General features: G+C 44.6%; 1 protein-coding gene across 10 annotated transcripts in view; it reads left to right on the top strand.

The window, feature by feature from the left end:
* MPRIP (myosin phosphatase Rho interacting protein) overlaps nucleotides 1-21747 on the top strand; it is a 72331-nt gene that overhangs the window by 34435 nt on the left and 16149 nt on the right. For 5 of the 10 annotated variants that reach the window (XM_081965604.1, XM_081965601.1, XM_081965599.1 and 2 more), the window contains exons 6-15: nucleotides 2738-2936; nucleotides 3456-3960; nucleotides 11419-11554; nucleotides 11838-11951; nucleotides 12546-12602; nucleotides 12883-12951; nucleotides 13183-13272; nucleotides 13726-13835; nucleotides 19021-19612; nucleotides 19927-20043. In XM_081965604.1, coding sequence (XP_081821730.1) covers nucleotides 2738-2936; nucleotides 3456-3960; nucleotides 11419-11554; nucleotides 11838-11951; nucleotides 12546-12602; nucleotides 12883-12951; nucleotides 13183-13272; nucleotides 13726-13835; nucleotides 19021-19612; nucleotides 19927-20043 — 1989 coding nt within the window. The remainder of the gene's footprint in view (nucleotides 1-2737; nucleotides 2937-3455; nucleotides 3961-11418; nucleotides 11555-11837; nucleotides 11952-12545; nucleotides 12603-12882; nucleotides 12952-13182; nucleotides 13273-13725; nucleotides 13836-19020; nucleotides 19613-19926; nucleotides 20044-21747) is intronic. The other 5 variants (XM_081965600.1, XM_081965607.1, XM_081965605.1 and 2 more) reach the window with 1 other exon arrangement.

Genomic DNA, 21747 nt, shown 5'->3' with positions numbered 1-21747 from the left:
AAAGAGGAGAAAAAAATGTTGGCAGAATATTATCTCTCTCTCTCTCTCTTTTGGATTATGCTTGGTTGCCTCAGCAACCTCTTGGAAAGTTGACAGGATCTGAGCTGCTAAGCACCAAATAAGGGTAGTAGGGTTGGGGTGGGGGGAGAGACGCACCGAAAAGGGGGTCTTCCCCCCCCCCACCCCACCAATGGACTGCCTCCAGAGATGGAGGTGAGTCTCAGGGAGGGTGAACAGGGCTGAACAATGTGATCTCAAGGAGTTTTGTGGAGCAGCGGGAGATGGAGTACGCCTGCTGCCTCGGGGAAAAATCCTGGAGAAGGTCTACGTTACTTCCAAAAAAGGAGTGTTAGGGGGGAAAAGGAAGCTGGAGCTAGTAATCTCGACTCTGTTTCTGCTCCCAGCTCTTTGTGTTCCACTTTTTTCTAAGGGAGAGCAAAAGTGATCTAGGATGGTTGGAAGAGGTTGAATTGAGTTGCCCTTGGAGGAGAACCATCTCTTCAAGCATTAGATGTTCTTCTTGGTGAGCTGGTCAACGTGACCTCCAAAAGTCTCCTTAGATGGGATACCACTCTTCTCTTCCTCTGCCACCTTCCAACGAGGAAGCGATTCCCTCTGCTCGCTCTTCCTCGTGGAAGGGGAATTGGTACTTAGTTCCTACTTCTTCTATGGTAGTCCTCAACATACAACGGAGCAGTGGTTTGCTGTGGGTGCAGCTTTGCCGAAAACCAGAAGGAAGCACCAATTTTCAGCAAAACTGGCTGAAGTTCACTCATTTGACTTTTCTTCAACTGCAACTTCGCTGTGTTGGGCTTTAAATGACAATGGAGAGAACGTTATCCCCCCCCCCCCTCTTTGTGAAGACTACATTTCCAGAAGACTATTAGAATAAAAAATAACAGATTTGAAGGGACCTTGGAGGTCTTCTAGTCCAACCCGCAATTCAAAGAGGCCCTAAATAGCAGTGGTCCCCAAACTTGGCAACTTTAAGACTTGTGAATTCTGGGAGTTGAAATCCACAAGTCTTAAAGTGGCCAAGTTTGAAGATCTCTGATCTAAGTGGAGAGATTGCAGAGGAAGGGATTTCAAGAGAGTAAATTATGCTGGCTGGAGGATTCTGGGAATTGAAGTCCACAAGTCTTAAAGTGGCCAAGTTTGAAGGCCTCTGCTCTATAACATTCACTACAAACTGTCCATTTATCACAAGTCAACTTGAGGTCTCCAAGCTCCAGTTCTCAGCTTGTTTTCTAAATTGTAGCCCTACTCCACAATCATAATCTACCACAATAATTCTGACCATCCCACCTAAACGTTGCTGCTCCAAATTATTGTTGAGGGAGAGATGGGGAGTGTCGGCTGGGCAATTCTGGGAGTTGAAGCCCAGGTATCTTAAAATTGCCAAGTTGGAAAACAATAGTGATTTAGGAAGAAAGGGGCGTGTTTGGATTTTGCACCCAAACTAATTTCAATTGCAAACCGTCCTTTGGAAACCGGCTTCCGTGCTGGGTGCAGAGTGGCCTATTTTAATTTTGGAAAACATTTGTGCCTTCGTTGCAATGCAGCCAAGTGCCCGAGGCATTTGCAGGATGAATCGGAAGGCACTTTTCAAACGGCTGTCGGGTTTGGAGACGATGCTAACTCTGGGAGTAGCTGGAGATCTTGGCACCAAAATGGTAAAAATCGGGGTCGTAATGCTGAACGGTGTAAAAAGAGACCCTGGGGAGGCACATATTGTGAGTGTTTTATTTTGCGTTGCTGCTCAGAATAATGCAACTCTCTGCATTCCTCCCCTCGTTGAGGCACAGTTCCTAAGGTTGTGGTGGGTCATTCTCAGCCTTCATAGTCCTCAACTTACAACCATTTGTTTCGTGACCATTCAAAGCAGGGGTGAAATGCTACCGGTTCACCCAAACCGGTAGTAAAAAAATGCTACCGGTTCGGGTGAACCAATGTTTCCGTCGATCAACTGTGATGCACAATTTATATCTAAATCGTGTGGAACAGGGGATTCCCCCCCCCCACTTACGTTTGCAGGCGTGCTTGGTAGCAGGCTCCACCCACCTGCCCGGACGTCATCACGTCCGTTTTTGACGCTCTGTGCATGCACGGAAGGACCCGGGCATGGGCGGAGGTGGCACGGGCGCTCCCATTTTTCAAACTGGTAGCGAAGGTAAGTAGATTTCACCCCTGATTCGAAGTTACAACGCCATTGAATCTTACGACCAGCTCTCGCACTGGTTGTGACACCTCCACGATCACGTCACCAAGATGTGGGTACTTGGCAACCCAAATTTATTTATGATGGTTGCAAAGTCGCAGGTTCCTCTGATCGCCAGTTGTAACCTTCCCATCGGCTCCCGACATGCAAAGCCAAAGGGGGAAGTTGGATTCATTTAGCAACCATGTGATTCTGTTAACAACTGAAGTGCTTTGCTTAACAACCAGGGCAAAAGAGTCGTAAAATCAGGCGTCAGACTCACTTATCACTTGCCTTGCTTAGCAGCTGAAATTCGGGTGCCAGTTATGGCCGTAAGTCAAGGTCACCTGTTCTCAATAACACCCGTAGTGATGGGAGGTCTAGATTTAGCAGCTAGGTGACGTGGCATAGAAGGACATAGAGGAGTGAGAGACCTCTGCAAGGAGAAGGCGAATGTCGCGCGGTTCCTCTGAGCAGGCGGGAGACCTAAGACATGAGCCATTGCAACTGGGGTTGCCCCCTGCTTTCCTCTCCCTCCAGGAGCCTGGTCCAGCGAAGATGGCCGTGACCAGTAGCAGCATCCCTGGCGCTGAGAAGATCCCCACCACCAAGTCCACCCTTTGGCAAGAAGAACTGAGAAGCAAAGAGCAGTTGGATGGGAATGTGTGCATCGGTTCTCTGGCAGGGCAGGCGCCCTCAGCCTGTTCTCTGAAGGACACAGTCCCGGAGAGCAAAGAAGGTGAGAACGGAGTCCTGAACGTTAGTCAAACCAGAGGGAAGGTCCAGGGTGAAAGATCTGGGATCCACCTTGCTCTTAATTTTTGTCATCGGAGCTTTTATCTCTACTGTCTGGAGCATTGAGCTACAAGTTGCTTCTGCTTCTTCTGCTTTTGCTTCTTCTGCTTCTTCTTGTGCTTGTTTCTGCTTCTTCTTGTTGTTCTTCTTCTTGTTCTTCTTCTTCCTCTTCTTCTTCTTCTTCCTCTTCTTGTGCTTCTTCTTGTGCTTCTTCTTCTTCTTCTTCTTCTTCTTCTTCTTCTTCTTCTTCTTCTCTCTCTCTTCTTTTTCCTTTCTCTCTTTCTCTCTCTGTCTCTCCTTTTTCCTTTCTCACTTTGTCTCTCCTTTTTCCTTTCTCTCTCTCTCTCCTTTTTCCTTTCTCTCTCTCTCCTTTTTCCTTTCTCTCTTTCCTCTCTCTCTCTCTCTCCCTCCTTCTTTCTCAACCTCTTCCTCTCTTCTCTTCCATGTTTTGCTCATCCTCCAGAAGAGGCTGCCATGAACGGCGACCGTAATGACTGCGGGCGGAAGACGCGAGTAGAAAGCGGCTACTTTTCCTTGGAGAAGACCAAGCAGGAGGTCAAGGCAGAAGAGCACCAGATGCCGAGCCTGCCGTCCCCCCCGAGCCCCTGCACCCCCAACCACAGGTATGGTGACCCCCAATCTCAGCAGCCGAGCGATTCCTTCCCTTCTTCAGGTACCTGGCCGGCCGGCCGAATGGTGCACAGTTTCTCTCTCAATTCCCTGGACGTCCGAGACCTCCGGCTCCTCAAGCACAAGGACTCCGCCGGCCGCCACGGGGCGAGGACAGAGGAGAGGCGCAACGGCTTTAAAGTCAGTCGCAAATACTCCACGCTGGCCGATGTGCCCAAGGCAATTCGCATCAGTAACCGCGAAGCTTTTCAAGTCGAGCGGAAGCGGCTCGAACAGAGCTCCCGGGCGAGGAGTCCCGGACGAGAAGAGGTCGCTCGGCTGTTCGGGAACGAGAGGAGGTAAGACCCGAATCGGGGCCTCGTTTTTTGGCAGGCGGAGGATGAAAACTATCTTTTGGAAGGGAGGTTTTTGCCCCAAACAGATTGGATGGCCAGATTGGGTTTTGAAGCCTCCTACAGGTAGTTCTCGACTTACGACCACAGTTGAGCCCAAAATTTCGGGTGCTAAGCAGGATGGTTGTTAAGTGAGTTTTGACCCGTTTTGCGGCCTTTCTTGGCACAGTTGGTAAGTGAATCACTGCAGTTATTCAGTTGGTCCCACGGTTGTTAAGCGGATCTGGTTTTTCCAACGACTTCGCTTGTCAGACGGTCGCAAAAGGGATCGCGTGGTCTGAAGACACAACCGTCATAAATGTGAGTCAGTTACCAGTGGTCTGAATTTTGATCATGTGACCATGAGAATCCTGCCATGATCACGTGAAAAATGGCCATAAGTCATTTTTTTCAGTGCCGTTGTAACTTTGAAAGGTCACTAAACAAGCTGTTGTAAGTTGAGGACTCTCTGTATAGGTCTCGCTGGGTTGCCAAAATGGGTGGATCAAACAAGACTTCAGGATGGCCAAAGCAGCAGCAATCTTTTCTGGAACGTGTTACATGCCATCCTCGTTTAGTGACCACAATTGGTCGGCAACTCAGTTGTTAAATGAAACGGTTGCTAGGTGAAATTGCCTTCCTTTTTATGCTCTTCCTTCAGCTTTCCTTTGCTTTGCACATCTGCAAAGGTTTGCAAAAACAAGGTTTCATCGGTTGCTAAATGAGGACAGTCTGTACTGCGTCAGAAGCCCTCGTGATGAAGAAGGGGAAAAGAATGTTTTAAATCTTTGCCGACCTAGAAAAATATTTTTGTAGAAGTTGTGCAACCATAACATTCAGAATTTGGTCATGAAATGTGAATCATATTTGTTTCTTTCATTCTTTTCAAGACTTAAGTTTCTAGCCCTCACGGGAGGGGAACAGGAGCATGCACAGACAGGCCCTCCAACAGAACCGTGGCCCAGAAGGTCAAACCTGAAAGCTGAGCATGGCTTGTGCTTCAGCCCGCTTTTCTACGTGGTCTTAGGCAGCTTGCACAAAATACAGGCGCATTGCTCCTTTGCAAGCTTCTCTTGAGGACAGAAAATGTTTGCTGGGCACCTGAGTTCAAACCCTTCAATAAATGCTTTTATTGCCTTAATAAGAACCCCGATTCCCCCTCCATCTTTTGGGGAGACCAAATGATCCAGTTTTTGCTGTTGGGAAATGTTTTGCCCAGTGGTGAAATTCAAAGTTTTTTACTGCCAGTTCTATAGGCGTGGCTTGGTGGGCGTGGCAGAGGAAGGCAATCATCCATCATAAAAAATACAGCAGGTCAAAACAATAATGGATAAAATCAAGCAGACAAGATCAAGGAGGGAACCGGACGTGTGTGTGTGTGTGTGTGTTTGAAGGGTGGTATTGAAGTTTAATTAGTGTCCTGCTTTGGAATCAATTCTGTGCTACGGGTTGCATCCAGCCAGGACATTTTGTGCATGCACACACACATACACACAAAACCTGGATCCAAAAGGAAACTAAGATGCTTTATTCTGTTTGCCCAGTTTAACCATCTTTAAATTTCATCCTGGGTATCTTTAAGTTGGTCACCTTATTGAGGAATCACTCGAGGGCAAGCAATAGTGGGTGATTTTTAGCAAAATATTCAACAGGGAATAAAATAGAATTCTGTCCCAGGTGTTCAGATCTTTCCCTAAGTCACAAAAAGCCCAGTTTTGTTATTCTGACCCTGTCCTGCTTTATAAAACACAATGGGCTGCTACCACAGGTATTCATTATAGACTTGCCTTCATGAGGCCTAGAAACCTGCTGTAAGAAGGAAGCTAAACCATGCGCTTTCTGAGATAATAGGGGCCAGGCACCAGATATGAGGAATTCCCGTCAGATGTTCTGTTGCATATTCATAGAATTCGTAAGGAAAGGTGGAAGAATATGCAGATTGGAGCCTTGTGAGCATATGGCCTCCCAAGAGATAAAAGAGATTATTCTCCAGTTGCTTTCTAAACCTCCACCAGATCTTGCTTGCTCGTAGCAGATGTCTCTCGCACCAATTGAAGAACAATTCTTGTTCTTTTTTCTAGAATTGCCTAGCAAGAAGCCCTCAAACGGGCTATAAAAGAGATTCCCGCCACTCCCAGCTAGTCTTCAGAGGTTCTTGATGGTTGATGAAGCTTGCTTGTAACTTCCAGATGGCTTCAGATACACCTTTTAGCCCTGCTTGCATTAATAAACCCCCTGCTATTAAATGAACATTTCCCTGCCTTTCTGCCAATCTCCATCCGTTGCTTTGGGCTGCTCTAGTAACTTATTTCTCTGGCTGCTTCATTAACATTCTTGTCCATCCTTGAGTGGAGTTTGTTGTTTGGGAACAAAGCAAGCTCTGTAACCAGCATTGGCAGGACTGGTCTTCCTAGCATTCTGGATTCAGAAGGGCACCTGGTGTCCAAGTTGAAATAGAAAACAGAATAACAGAGCCGGAAGGGACCTTGGAGCTCATCTAGGCAAGCCCTCTGCTCAGGCAGGAAACCCTGGTTCACTTCAGACAAATCCACCTTGTGAGACCATCCTAGTCTCCTAAGGAAGCTTAGAAAACCCTACCTTTTTATACAGCTAGTTCTTGACTTACGACCGCTATTGGGGTCACAATTTCCATTACTAAGCAAGACGGTTTTTAACAGAGCCCTGTCTGATTTTTTACAACCTTGTGGGTTGTTAAGTCAACCACTGTAGTTGTGAAGTGAACCCAGATCCCCTCATTGTCTTTGCTTGTAGGAAACAGCTGGGAAGGTTGCAAATGGTGAGCACATGATACCCGAACCCTAGTCGTAAGTTTGGCAACTCATTGTAAGTCCCATTTTTCAGTGACGTTGTAACTTTGAATGATCTTGAAACAAATGGTTATAAGTCAGGAATTATCTGCATCAGTCTTCCTTAGTTTTCTGCGCAGGTCAAAAACCCTGCCAGCTTGATTCTAAGACGGTTCTGTGTTTGAGTAGAAAAACAACAGGAGGAGGCTACCTGGACTGCAGTTTGCTGCTCCTTGAACCTTTGCAAACTTTATTCTCTTTAAGCCCTTGGCCGAAATTCCCAGTTGTACACAGACCACCACGTCGGATTTGAAATTCCACCACTTGAGTATACTGTAAACATGAGCGTCTCCCTTCTTAAAAAGCAGTTGCTCAAGACTTGTGCCCTGTGAAATATTTAGAAATATTTGGATTTTAGTTTGAAGTATAGACCAGCTATGATGCTGGAGATGTACTGGACGTATTTACATTTACGTGCGAGGGTTTCGTAAAACACACGCGTCCCTGGGAAAAGCATTTTTACGATGAAGCTGGGAATTCCTTTAACCGTTTCCTAACCGAGTCCTCAAACTGTCGGTAGGGATTGTGTCTGTTAAACTAGATTGAATCCGGTTTAAGTGGGAACAAATCCCAGATTCCCCAGGATGAGAAAGATTAGACCGAAAGGATAGCTAACGGCAGCTGTGCCCATCCCTGTGGACACCCCAAAACATTTCTTTTTAGCAAATGGGTTTTCTAATTCTGGGACATAAGACTTCCTTAATCTGTGTGGAGAGTTTGACCGTTACAACCATGGGTAGAAACTTGTCTTCAACCATAATGGTTATTGCAGCCAATTGTGGACAAATAATTTCAGCGTGCCTCTAGTTCTCATTGACCGGTACAAGTAATTTTCAGTTTAACAACCATTCAAAGTTACAACCGCTGCAGAAAATGTTGTAAGATTGGACTCGGTCATGTGGTGACCCTCTTAACGACCGGCGTGACTTGCAGTAGAAATTCCAGGCTCAATTACGGTCGTAGGTCGAGCATTACCTATATACGTTGGAAAAAATCTTCCTTTCTGGCCTTATGGTCACACAGAGAGAACAGGTGTGTTGAAAATACAAAACCAGGTGGAGAAATTCCATCAGTTAAGATTTTGCATAACGCCTGGTCCCTGCCTACTTCCACCACTGAAACTGAAGCATGCTATTAACATATTTCCTTTTTTCCATTTGTGGTAATTGAGTCTTTGTTTATTTATTCATGCATTCCATTCATTCATTCATTATTCATCAAATTTATACGGCCGCCCGTCTCATGAAAAAATAACTCTGGGTGGCATTGAACAGTTCTCTCTGAATGGAGTTTGCATAAATGCAGCCCTTTGATCTCCTGTTGATTTTCCATCCTCATTTCCATCTTCCTGCTTCGTAATAGATCAAAGAAAGGAAACATTGACTATGGAAAGCAAATGGTTTTTACTGTTGGTTTTTCCTTTCCGGTTCTTAACCTCTCCTTTCACCGAGCTACCTTGATCATTTTATAGTAAGGGTATCTAACCTGGGAAACTTTAAGACTTGTGGACTTCAACTCCCAGAATACCCCAGCCAGCATGGAATTCTGGGACTTGAAGTACACAAGTCTTCAATTTTTAAAGCGTAGTTCACTGCAGCAAACTAACCTCAAAGCGAAACAATAGCATCTTCTTATTACTTCCGCCTACTCAACCAGGTGCTTTGCTTCCAAACTAAAATTGTATCTTCCTGTTATTAATTTCCACCTCAAATGGAGGGGTGGGGTTCAGTTTAAACATTCAGAAATGGTACTCCCGCCCCGCCCCCCCCCCCCAATTTTGTTATGGAGGCCCTTACAATTGCAAAGTAGAAGAGACAAAAGTCTTCTAGGTTTCCCAGCAATGAGTCCAGGGAAATGGGACGTTCTTCCAAGCAGACTGCCCAATTTTTGTTGGCAGAGATATGTTAGGAAAGCAACTGGAATGGCAGGGAACTCGTTAATGCAAAAAAGAGATTAATTTTAGCTCCCCGGTTATCAATTAGGAATGACCCCATCCTTTGAAAGTTTTTGGGAAGTTTGTGGACCGTCATTGGCAGTGCACCCCAATTTTCATCCCTCCTTACAGGGTTAAAATTGGGAGTTTCTGGGTTTCCCATCTGGGTCTTGATCAGGAGTCTCCAATCTTCGCAACTTGGCTGAGGAATTCTAGGAGTTGAAGTCCTCCAGGCTTCAGGTTGCCAAGGTTGCAGACCGCTGGTCTTGATGGTGTCAAAACCTACCAGGCCAGATAGAAAAAGGGGTGAGGCTTCTTCTTGCCTTCCAAAGTTATGGGTGCTGGAGGTTTTGAGGAAAAGATTGGACAGGCGTTTGTCTGAAATGGTACAGAGTCTGCTGCTTGAGCTGGGGGTAGACTAGAAAACCTCCAAAGACCCTTCCAATTCTGTTATTCTCCAAAGCACCTGAAGGCAGGACAAGAAGTAATGGGTGGAAGCTTGTTAAAGAGAGGTCCAATTTAGAATGAAGGCGAAATTTCCTGACAGTGAGAACAATTGCTCAGTAGAACAGGTTCCCTCCAGAAGTTATGGGTACTCTAACACTGGAGGAGAGATTAGACAATCACTTGTCTGGAATGGTATAGAGTCTCTTGCTTGAGCAGGGGGTTGGACTAGAAGACCTCCAAGGCCCCCTTCCAAGTCTGTTATTCTTGCCACCTTCCTTTCCTTGACGCCTGGAGTAACCACTCACAGCGGGAATCACAATCTGACGTTTCCGATGATCACTACTCTATTAATGGTGTGGATGATTTTGCACTTTGGTTTCCTTTTGTAATGCCTCAGATTTGGGGAGGGGGCAGGGTGGGGGAGGGCAAGGGGAGGAAGGGAAGATAACTTTTTTGTTCATTCATTGTCCAGCTTTTATTTTCTTGCAGGTCTTCTGTTCTTCACCTCCCTCTGCTGTGTGATAACTTGTCCTCCGCTGCTTCGCTCCCATCTCATCTAAAAAAAAACCCAATCTCAAGCTGTAGACAACTTGATGGTGCCCTTCCCCTTCATGACAATCAAGCTGCTTTTTTGTTTTTATTTTTTGTGGGGGTGGGCTGGGGGGTTGGCTTGGAGAGAAAGCGGACCCGTGGGCCGAGCCAGATGGAAAAACGGTGGCCGAGAATTTTCCCTTCCCCAAAGGGAAGCCAAGATGGGTCTTGGCAAGGAAGCCAAGCGATGGCTGTCAGTTTTTTAATTATGGCAAGGGTTCAAGGGCAGAGGATTTGGGTAGGGGTCCCGAAGGGTGTTTTAATGATGATGATGATGATGATTTTGCCTTCTCTGGTCAAGGGACATGGGTGCTGGGGGCTCTCACTGCCACAGGTGTCTTGGTGGGGGGTGCGCTTAGTGCTTTTCCTGTCTGCATGTGGCATGCGGTGATTCAAATTCTGCCTTGAAGGGAAGCTGCGCCCAGCCTCCAGGGTTTGAAAGAAGCTTGTAGTTCAACAGGTTTAGCTTTATTAGACAGCCGTGTAAAAATGAGTAGAGTACCTTCCCAATCCAGATTCTGTTAAACTGATGGTACAGATGTCATTCCCCATGCTAAATGTAACTTTTATTTTATTATTATTATTTTTTACTTTATGTTACTTTACATTACATCACTTCACTGTTTTACTTAACTTCATTTTAGTATTTCACTTCACTTCTCTTCATTTTATTATTTTATGACTTTATTTTTTACTATGCTGCCCATCTTCCCTACAAGGTGACTCTGGGCAGCTTGATAGAACTAAACCAGTAGAGGAAGTCCTTGTTTTACTACAGACCTCTCCAAGGGCTACTTAAGACCTGGATTTGAGCTTCCAATTGGTTTTTTTTAAATGCTCTCTCCCGTTCTGGAGATGCAGAGCTTGAAATCAATTTGGTTTTAGCTCTTTTCTTTCTCTTCCATGTTTAAAGTCCAGGTGGACCAATGTTGACATTGGCTTATAGATAAACCAAGGCTGTGTACGACTTTGTTAAGCGTTCCCTCCCCCTAAATATTAAAGAGTAACTCTTGACTTGTGAAGCTTAGCATTAAATTATTTTCATTAATTAGCTGCTCTATAATGGGATTCATGTCATATATTCACCGAATGGGTAATAGATTTGCTGCCTTAAATCTGCAAGAAAACTCAAAAGAGATCATCCTTATTGATCCCATTTTCTGGGGAAGTTTTTGACGATGTGACCCCTGTGCTTCACTAAAAGTTCACTCTGTCACACAATTGTGGCTTTAAAAGGAGGGGGTGGGGAAATGACATATTTGCAAGCTTTAAAAATCCAACTGCCCCATGCTTCCTGGATGAATGAAACGGGCTGGTTCCATTTTTGGGTAATGTGCTCATAAGTTGGACCGATGCTTTCAGGTGTTCAGATCCCTTCTAGGTTACTAATTTATATTTATAATTACACAATTCATTCTTGGTTTTTTTTTTCTCCCCATCCACTGAATCTGTGCAATAGAACAGGCTAGAAATATAATAGAGGAAAGCTTCATTAGGTCAATATTTTGAATATGTAGTCTGGATAAGGATGGGCTCTCTTTCCCTTTTGTTAAAATGCCTGTCCCTTCTCTTTTCCCTGTCTCTCAGGAGGTCCCAAGTAATTGAAAAATTTGAAGCATTGGACATTGAGAATCCGGAACACATGGAAATCAATGCTTCCTCCGGTCTCTCCAGCGAAACCCGGCAGGGCAGGAGCGAAAAAAGGGTTTTCCCTAGGAAACGGGTGAGTCAGCAACGATTTCATGTTCTTGAGATTTACAGTGTTTCTCAACCTTTGCAAGTTTAAGAGGCATGGACTTCAAATTCCAGAATTCCCCAGCCTGTAGGACAATGACCGTGACAATCCATCACCATGAATTCCTTGGAGATTTCCTCTCCAGAATAAGAATGCAACTGGTATCCTTGAAGTATGAGAGATCAGAGATGATCTCTTGAGCTTCTCTTCCTTATTAAGCAAAATTGCAGTCCTGAATCTGATGACCGTGAAACATTTATACTTCCTGCAGGATTTACTTGCTGAAACAGCAAGTGGGACCATCCTGGACGTGTCAACTTCTACTATGTCTCCACACCGGAGAGCGAAATCACTGGACAGAAGGTCTACAGAATCCTCCATGACTGTAAGTTCAACAATTTGGTGGTTCTGAGTAATAGAACAACAGAGTTGGAAGGAACTTTGGAGGTCTTCTAGCCCAATCCCCAACTCAGGCAGGAAGCCCTATACAATTTCAGACAAATGATTGTCCATTCTCTTCTTGTAAACTTCCAGTGTTGGAGCATTCACAACTTCTGGAGGCAGGTTGTTCCACTTATTAATTGTACCCACTGCCAAGAAATTTCTCCTTAGAACTAAGAACTAAGTTGCTTCTCTCCTTGATTAGTTTCCATCCATTCTTTCTTGTCCTGCCTTCAGGTGCTTTGGAGAATAGCTTCGCTCCCTCTTCTTTGTGGCAGCCCCTGAGTTATTGGAACACTGCTATCACGTCACCCCTGGTCCTTCCTTTCATTAAAATAGACATATCCAGTTTGGCAACCATTCTTTATAGGTTTTAGCCTTCAGTTATGAGTTGACTGCCTTGAGTAAACTCCCTTTCTTGAAGGAAGGTTGCGTTCAAAGATGAAGCTGAATTCTTCAGGAAAAACAGGATTTCTTTTATATATTATATGTAATCTCAGTTGAGATGAAATGCTAAAGTCTCTTCTCTCCTTTGTAGCCGGATTTGCTGAACTTCAAAAAGGGATGGCTGACAAAACAAGATGAAGATGGGCAGGTAAGTTTTGGGGTGTTGTTTTCCTGGGTGAACCACAGTAGATGGGATTGCACCTTGGAGATAGTAAACTTTGAAAACAAATCTAAATTCTCAAACTTGGAGCTATTTCTGCCTAGTTTGGATGCAGACATTCTCTCAGCATAATGTTGGCAGAATTCTGCCCAGTATAATGATCACACACACACACCTACCCCACCTACTTATCTAAGAAACCAGGTTTCCCATCTTAGGAAGGAAAAATGTCTATAAAATGGCTTGTCTTCCCGTTGTTTTTTTGTAGTGGAAGAAGCATTGGTTTGTGCTGACAGATCAGAGCCTGAGATATTACCGGGATTCAGTGGCAGAGGAGGTAGGTTGAGATGGAGACCAAAAACTAGACCTTGGTGGACCCTTTCTGATGTTCACACCACCTCTCTTTCTTTCTTCCCCACAACCTCCTTGGATTCCAGTTTGATTCTTCAGGCATAGAGGATTCCATCTTATATTTTGTGACAGTGCTGTAGAAAGAAATAAGCCGTTATACCTTTTGCACCATTGACCTATATGTTGTCCTCATACACATTTCTTCTCTTTTTCTCAGGCAGCCGATTTGGATGGGGAAATTGACTTGTCAACGTGTTTCGATGTCATGGAATACTCCGTCCAGCGAAACTATGGTTTCCAGATCCATGTAAGACATGGTCAGACTATACATAAAAGTGGTAGACATCTTCTAAATAAGGATCTTGAGCCCATCCCATGTACAAAGGGATTATAGATGATGAGATAGGTGGCCGTATAAGTCCTGTAATTTAATTAATGGGGCAGAGTTGGTTTTCTTCGTTGCAGTTGTTGTTATGCGACCCAATTTATAGATGAGTAAGTTCCTCAGGCAGTGAAGATCTCATTTCCTTCACAAGGTGTCCTAGGGGAGGAAAATCTGGTCCAAACCCTTCCTACCATCAATGGCCCATCTGGAGAACCATTCAATATATGGTCTACTATTATGTGACTAATCCGTTACTTCTTCTGAAAACTCACTTGAGAAGCTACTTTAGAAAGGTGAAGAGATCTGTAGAAAATTCCTCCCAGAAACATCTGTCCTAGAGAGGCTCAACCATCACTTCTTTCTCTTCTTTCCTAGACTAAAGATGGCAAATTCATTCTTTCTGCTATGACATCTGGAATCCGCCGGAACTGGATCCAAACCATTATGAAACATGTTCGTCCCACAGTCGCTCCAGATGTGACCAGGTAAAAAACATGACAAACAAGAATGCTTGGTCATCTTTCCCAACTATCTTCATCACACTTCTCCACAAATCCATTTACTTCTGATTTCTCTGTCCTCCACTTTCTTAAAATTATTTTCTGAGACTGGTTTTCTGAGAGTTTGATTTTTGCACAATTTAGCAAGGATAGCTTGATGCCTTGTCGACTGATTTCTCTTTCCACCTCTTATTAAACATGTGGAGTGATGAGAGAAGCTAAGGTAGTGGAACTCAAAGGAACACCTCGATTTGAACTCTTGTTCAGTTAGAGCTCAGGGCACCATATCATCCTAGTCGCTTTTCACACGAGTGAGCTTCAATGCACCAAATAGAAATGTAGTTAACCGCACTTCAGCCAGTTTCAACTTCAAGGTAGTCGTTGCACAAATGTTAATTTGCAGTAACAATAGTGTACATCATCTTCCAGTTAGGACCTTTCCTTCCTCTTAAATAAATGGTGTTTGTTGTCACTAAACATGACTCTACAGTAGGTCCTACCTGGCCCTTGATCTACAGTAGATCCAACCTGTAGGTCCTTCAAGAAAATTAAAGAGTCAAAGTTAAAACTTTGGTTTGACAGGGCTTTGTAATAATCTGCCTTCAAATGTGGTAGCAAGGGCTTCCTTTCCCATTTTGGTATTTGCTGGTGTAAAAGGAAGAGTAAGCACCACAGCAAGGAGTGTATCCATTATGGTGTAGTTGCAAACCATGGAATGTTGCTTTAAAGAAGGATTTCTAACCCGTGGCAACTTTAAGATGTGTTTGTTGGCTGAGGAATTCTGGGAGCTGAGGTCCACCATCTTCAAGTATGGTGGCTGGGGAATTCTGGGAGTTCACACGTCTTAAAGTTGTCCAGGTTAAGAAATCCTGCTTTAAAGTGATGTGTGAAGAGACACAACCAGCTCAGCCCAGAATTGCTTTCCTTCTTCTCTGTCCATCCTCCATTCTGATTTTCCACGCTTCTCTCCTCTCTCCGCCCAGTCTCTCCTGCCTCACTCCTTCATATGTTTAATTTCCACGCAGTCGCAGGAAAAGCTTCTCTTTGAAGTTATCCGTGCTGAAGCCAAGGTTGGAAAACTCTGTTCTCTCCTGTATTAACGTTTTGTGGTTTGTATATCTTGTGATTCACTGCATGTTCCTCTTTCTTTGCTGCACTTGTCTGGATTAGAAACTCCTGCTTATTTTGCTCCGACAATCGAGGAGGGAGGGAGGGGAGGGTGGTGGGATTTAGTTGCAGAATTTGCTTTCTGTGGTGTCGCTTTCTGGCCTCACCAAGCAGGCCTTCTTGGAAATGCAGCTGGAGGACCTTCTCTTGGAGGGGCCACAGCTGATCCTATAGCCAGAAACTCAAATAGATCAGAAGATTTGTAGTAAGAGTTTGTAGGATCTCTTGCAACGTCTCTTTGTTCAGTAGGTATCCGTGCAACCAAAGATTCTGCCAACCATAGTAGTAAACAAATGCTTCTTTGTCCTCTAAATTGCAAAGTTGGGTATATGAGTAGAGGGACCTCTAGCCACATCACTAGTTCTCTAGCCAAATAATCAAGTCCTATGACGAGGCATATCTGAAATTACTTCCTGGTCGTGTGAAAATGAAATACCACCAGAAGAGAAACTATGAGTTTATGGTTGAACTCAGGAATCCTTGCTGCTCTCTGAGCTTGGTTGTCTACTTGGAGACATTTCATTGCCCAACTATGGAACATCATCAGTCTGAGTTGAGGGTAGGGTCAATATTTTGTAAAAGTTGGATAGTTCTGTCACAGGGTTTAGATTGAGTCATTGTTGGGCAGGTGAGGAAGACTGAATTTGGGGAAAAGGTAAGCTCCAGAAGAGCAGTCAGAGGTCTTCTAGTAAACTTCTGTCTGAGAGTGAAGCCAGACTTTTCTTTACATCTAAGAAATACTAAAATTAAGTTTAAATTGATACATCAGATAATTTGAATAGTTTTTGCAGATGCAAGATATCCTTGGGTGCTGAAAATAAATAGATAAAATAAGAGAACCATTCCAGAATATAATCCTTTGAGATCCATGCCTTGAAAAGATGACACGGATAAACTACACAAGTCAACCTCAATGGGTAATGGGTTATTCTGACATCCCCCACCAACTTGGTGGTCTCTTCCCATATTTTTCTGCTCTATTAATGATGAAAATCAACTTGTAATTCTTCTTTGTGAAGGAAATTTGCATTTGATTGTAACTGCTGTCTGTAGACCTAAAGCTACTTTGACATGAGTTGGCCTACCGTTGCCAACATCTCAAGTTTCAATCCCAGTCAAACCTCGATAGATGATGATAAGAATAACTATTTAGGAGGGCATTTTTCAACCTCTTCATCCCAAAAAAGCTTGATTCTTTTACATTTGCAAACAGTGTGCCAGAAACCTTCTTCTACTTGGAGATTAGATGATTTCTACAGTCAATGCCATAAAGCAGATTTTAAGAAGCATCCACGTTGATGGCTAGATATTGGTGGCTTGTCTTAGAGAGCCAAATAAAGTTTGTGGATTTTAAAGAAAATAGGATGAGTCGTACATTCATTCAAGCCGTCCCGGCCATTTTAAGGAGTGGTTTGGAAAAGATAGCCAACAAAGTAGGATTTTCCTAAACACTAGCAAGATCCTCTTGCTATAAGGTAGATCTATCCACTCTCATTGTTGAGTGCTTTCCACCATCTTCAGAAGCTACAACCGGTAGCCAGATTCTCAGCTCATCTTGAAAAGAAAGCAACATATTTTGTTTTCTAGTTTGCTCATGTTTCCAAGCTAGTTGGGATAGTGAAAGCAGTCCATGTTAGGGGAATGCAGCCCTAGAGTTCAATTCTTACGTTATTTTAATTTTAAGTCCACCCTGCAAATGTGCACGCTGGAGGCTGGCATGCGTTCCATTGTGTGACAGGAACTCGTTTCCAGCACCTTCCAAACCTTTTCCCTTGCCTGTCTCTGCCTGTCTGTCTCGCTCCCCTTCCATTTGGACGTCCACCTTGGCAGTGAGCATCGCAGCTTCCCTTGATGTGAGCACCGGCTTGCATTAGGTCCTGTGCTGGTCCTTGTCTTGGAGAAGAAGCCATATTGTAGCCACCCCTCTTCCCTTTCACTGCTAAATGGAAGCCTGAGAAGAATGCACTAAAAAGCCATTTCATGCGCGCGCGCACACACAGGCTTTTTGGAGAGGAGAGGAAGAGCACAAAATCTGGGCCATTTGTATCTCTGTAGGATAATATATCCAGTTTGTCCTTGAGGGTTGTTCCTGGTGCAATGGAGATTTCCTGGTTGAAAGTGAGGACATATTGTAAATATATAAAATGGGAGTCTGTCAGGGAATTGCGCAGCAGTTGTCCAAATGGAGTCAGAGACTCTGGCACAAACCTGTAGTTTTATATAAATAAATATATTTAAATATGAGAGTCAGGCAAACAGGAGCATCGGCAGGTAAATCAACCCGGCAGGAGCACGTGAGGTAAATCACAGAGCGCGCACAGAGGAAAAAGGCAGCTTAGATTGCCTCATGCAGTGGCCAGCTTTCTTCAACCAAATAGTTATAACTGTGTGTTCTTACTCATTGTCCAATCCCTCACTTCTCCAGCTATTAAATATCTTCACATTAAATATCTTAACAGAGTCCCATTTGCCTAGATGTATTCTGAGGGGCCCTTGGTGCTCTCTGAGCTTGGTTGTTTTCTTGCAGACATTTCACTACCAAACTAGGTAACATCACCAGGGCTAGTAAGGAGTGGGACTTACTCTCAGTTTATGTTCTAGTGGCTTGCCCTGGCAGTGATAGTGGGGCTGCTCTTGGAGGTTTTTTAATTGGGATGTTTATTGTTGACTTGTTTGGCAGTTCTTTAATTGGGATATTGGGATTGACCAACCATCAAGTAAACAATACCCCAATCAAGGAATTGCTAAGCAAGCCAACAATAAACCTCTCAACCAAAATAAAACCTTTTAAGACCAACCCAGAGCAAGCCACTAGAATAGAAACTGAGAGCAAAACCCCTCCCTTCTAGCACTGATGATGTTCGTTAGTTGGGTCATGAAACATCTACAAGAAAACCACCAAGCTCAGAGAGCACCAAGGACCCCTCATTTCAGTCCTTTACTGGTAGATGTATTCTTTCATGATAGGGATAAAACATTGCAATCAGCCCTCAGTTTTATTTCCTAGGATGCTTTTAGGATACTGCTTAGTGCTTCAAGTCAACAGGCTTCTGTTATTAGCAACTGAAGTCAGCTGGAGGGAGAGGACCTTCCGTTCTTCTGTGGGGTGTAATGGAAACAGAAAATTCTTGCCCTGGTCTCAAACGAAGGTCTTCTTGGGGAAAACTGGCCTCTTCTTGACCTGCTCAGCAAAAAAGAAAAAGAAAAAAGCATTTCATGAATGTCTTCATTGTAATGCTGGTGAATAATGATGCTGCTGAATCTCACAACAGCTTTGTTATGAGCATCAATCTCGCTCTTTTCAGGAGAAGTGGAGGAGAAAATAGTTAAGGAACATTTGCGAAGAGCAGGGAACATGAAAAAGGAGAGAGGCCAACGCAAGCTAAAATAGGGTTTCCATCACAAAAAGCAGAAGCAGGATTTCCAAAGACACAATAACCCTCTGCGCAGGACATTTTAGGTCGCATTCGCTTTTGTGATCTGTTCTGTTCCTTCAAAGATAAATCTCTGTTTTACGTTTGTCCTGAGTTTAGCATTATTACTTTAAAAAAAATCTGGCTCCAAACATCAGGTAATTTTGCAAATTTGCTTTAAGCTGATTTTGATGCAAGGAAGGTGAATGGGTGTGACCAAGGCTTGATCTGGTCAAATGTTCAAAGTTTACATCTTGTGGCGTTGGAAGAATGGAAACTGTGCACCAATAGTTATAAACAATTCATTGTATTCTAGGGATAGGAAAGACTCCCGACTATATCAGTAGGAAGGTCATCAGTCAGATCTCTGCATTGTCAACGCTGTTTCAGGTTTCTTAAGCCAAAGGGTAGACATTCTCTTGAATATGATCTCAGAATAACTCTGTTTCTATCAAATTCCACTCCTCCAATAATTTTGGCCTCCGATGGTGTCTTCCTGGAGCAATTGGAGACGAACATAGGGATGGAAAGTTGGGCCCATGTTCTAACTCCCTTCTGTTCCCCTCTCTTCTTGAATCCCTTCTTACCAGCTCTCTGCCCGAAGAGAAGAGCAAAAATGGCACCTCCTTTGAGACTTGTCCCAAGCCAAGCGAGAAGCAGGAGACGGAGCAGGCTGAGATTGACCCCGAATACAAGCGTAGTCGAGCCAGGGAACGTCGAAGAGAAGGTCGCTCCAAAACCTTTGACTGGGCAGAGTTCCGCCCCATCCAGCAGGTCCTGGCTCAGGAGCGAGCCAATTTGGCAGAGACTTTGAATGACACCTCCGCTCCGTATCCCAAGGAGCTCGGCCCTTCAGAAACAGATCCCGGGGAACTGGAGCGAGAACGTGCCCGCCGAAGAGAGGAAAGAAGGAAGCGCTTTGAGCATCTGGATGCTACCGATGGAGGGAGCCCAGAAGACTTCTCCAGGATGGAGGTGGATAGGCTTTCGGGCTTGCCTGCCGCTCCAGAGGCCAAGTCTCAAAGCGTCCATGTGGAGATCGAGCAGAGGTGGCATCAGGTGGAGACCACACCTCTGCGGGAGGAGAAGCAGATCCCCATTGCCCCGCTACATCTTCCTCACCCGGAGGAGAACGGCGAGATACTCCATAAGCAGCATCTGACTGTGCTGCTGGAAAAGGAGGTAAGGAGGTAGGGAAGGAAGGAAAGAAAGAAAACTGGAGGGAGGGAGGGAAGGAAGGATGACCACTGGAAACTCTAGTGGCAAAGTCACTATTCATGGGCATTGTGAGGAGACCAAGAAGACCTGATGCTTCCCATTTCCCATCTTGGAACTTGTCCACTTTAGTTCAAGTGGGAAGCTCTTGGGTCAGGCAACTCTCCAACCAAGTTGGTTGTCCTTATTGAAACTTCACACTCCAACCAGGATCTAGACTTGGGGTCTTTGGGTCCCTCCCTCCCCATCCTTGCTTAACGCCTTCCCTGTTGGACTTTCAGCTGGAACAGAGTCAAAAGGCAGCTTCAGAGCTCTTGGAGCAGAACCGTGTCCTACAAGACCAGCTCAAAGTAGCTTTGGGACGCGAACAGAGCGCTCGAGAAGGTTACGTCCTGCAGGTAGGAGGGAGGAGGCCAGGAGGTCTGACTCTGGTGGCCAGTTGGGCTTCGTTGGTGGGGATTCAGTTCGGGATGCTTGCAAATGGGCCTAGATTTCTAGATGGCGTTGGCCAAACCTTCATTTGCTGAGGGCAATGCATGATGGGGTCAGTGAATTTTGGGGTTCCCCGCATCACAAACTCTCCCTTTTCGTTACGGTATATTATAAGCAGGTTGTGCCAGTTATGTCCTGAGGGACAACATGAGTTCACTTTGCCAAAGCATCCAGAAGCTTCAGAGAGGTGAAATACAAGTAGTCCTTGACATACAACCGTTCATTTAGTGACTGTTCAGAGCTGCCACAGAACTGAAAAAAGTGGTTTATGACCATTTGTCACATGGCTGTGGCAGCATCCCCGTTGGTCATGTGACCAAAACTCAAAGGCTTTGCAACTGAGTCCTATTTGTGAGGGTTGAAGTGTCCTCAAGTCATTTGATCCCTTTTTGCAACCGTCCAACTAGCGAAGTCAAAGGGGAAGCCCGGTTCGCTTAACAACGGCATTACTAACGTAACAACTGCAGTGATTCTCTTAACAACTGGGGCAAAAAAGGATCGTAAAATGGGGCAAAAGTCACTCAACAGTTGTCTCCCTTAGCAACAGAAATTTTGGGCTCAATTGTGGTCATAAGTCGAGGACTACCTGTACTGTTCAGTTGAGGATAATTAAAAATTGCAGAGAAATGTATATTCTGGCTCAGAATAGTCCTAATCTCATTAATTTGGGAGTTCATTTAAAATAATAAAAGTTTTTAGAAAGAGACCCAAGTCACCGGCCAAAAACCTAAATTGCGTTGTTGACAAATTAGTGATATTGGCTGCATATTTCTCCTTTTTTTCCTACTCTTATTTTTTTTTAAAAAAAGAGAAACCTTGCTAGACAATCCTGAAGGCAAAGTCCAAATCTGAAGCTTGTGGTGAGCTTGTTGACCCGCAATAAAAACATTTTTAGCCTTCTTTCTTTCTTTCCCAATTCGTGGTGGCCACGTTGCAAGTTTTCCTCCTACCGAATCTTCGAGGTCTGTCTAGAGCCAGGTTGCACGCATGCCGAACTTGGAGCCCCACTGAATCTCTTGCAATACAACTTTCCTTGCGTCTCTCTTGCCTCGAGCCTGACTGCGCTCTTCATTTTTTAACAGCAGTGGCGCATGACTGGTTTTTCCTGCTTCTCTCCAGACAAACTAGCTCCTTTCGGGCTGACGATGGGGGAGATGGCTCTACTAATCCTCCTTGGGGACAGGGCACCGTGCATGGGGGATTGTTCTGCTGTGAAAGCATGGATCTGAGTGTCACATCTGTGGGCTGTCCCTTCCAGCCATCCCAGGACAGCGAGGCAGGGCTGGTGATTAGGCTGAACGCTGGTCTTCTTCTGTCTGTGTCTTCTCCATACCGTGTGGCCTTCTTTCTCAACCATTGCACGAATCTCTGTACATTCTTCTCTCTGCATGAGTCATGTTTTTTTTTCTTTTGCTTCTCTCTGAGGATTCCTCCTTTGGACCTTTGTTTACATCTTACCTCTGTCGTTCCAACCTACTTCTCTTGACGTGCAGATAGAATAAAGCCTAAAGGTAGATCTAGAACCTCAACATCAAAACTTCATTCCCACCTTGTTTTTGCTAGAAACACAAAGCATCAAGTGCTATTTTTCCCCCTCTAAAATTTAGGGC

Source organism: Natrix helvetica (genome assembly GCF_964273705.1).
Source record: "Natrix helvetica genome assembly, chromosome: 13".
Taxonomy (NCBI): Eukaryota; Metazoa; Chordata; class Lepidosauria; order Squamata; family Natricidae; genus Natrix; species Natrix helvetica.
The sequence above is the reverse complement of the archived record's forward strand: the minus strand, read 5'-3'. Positions and strand labels throughout refer to the sequence as shown.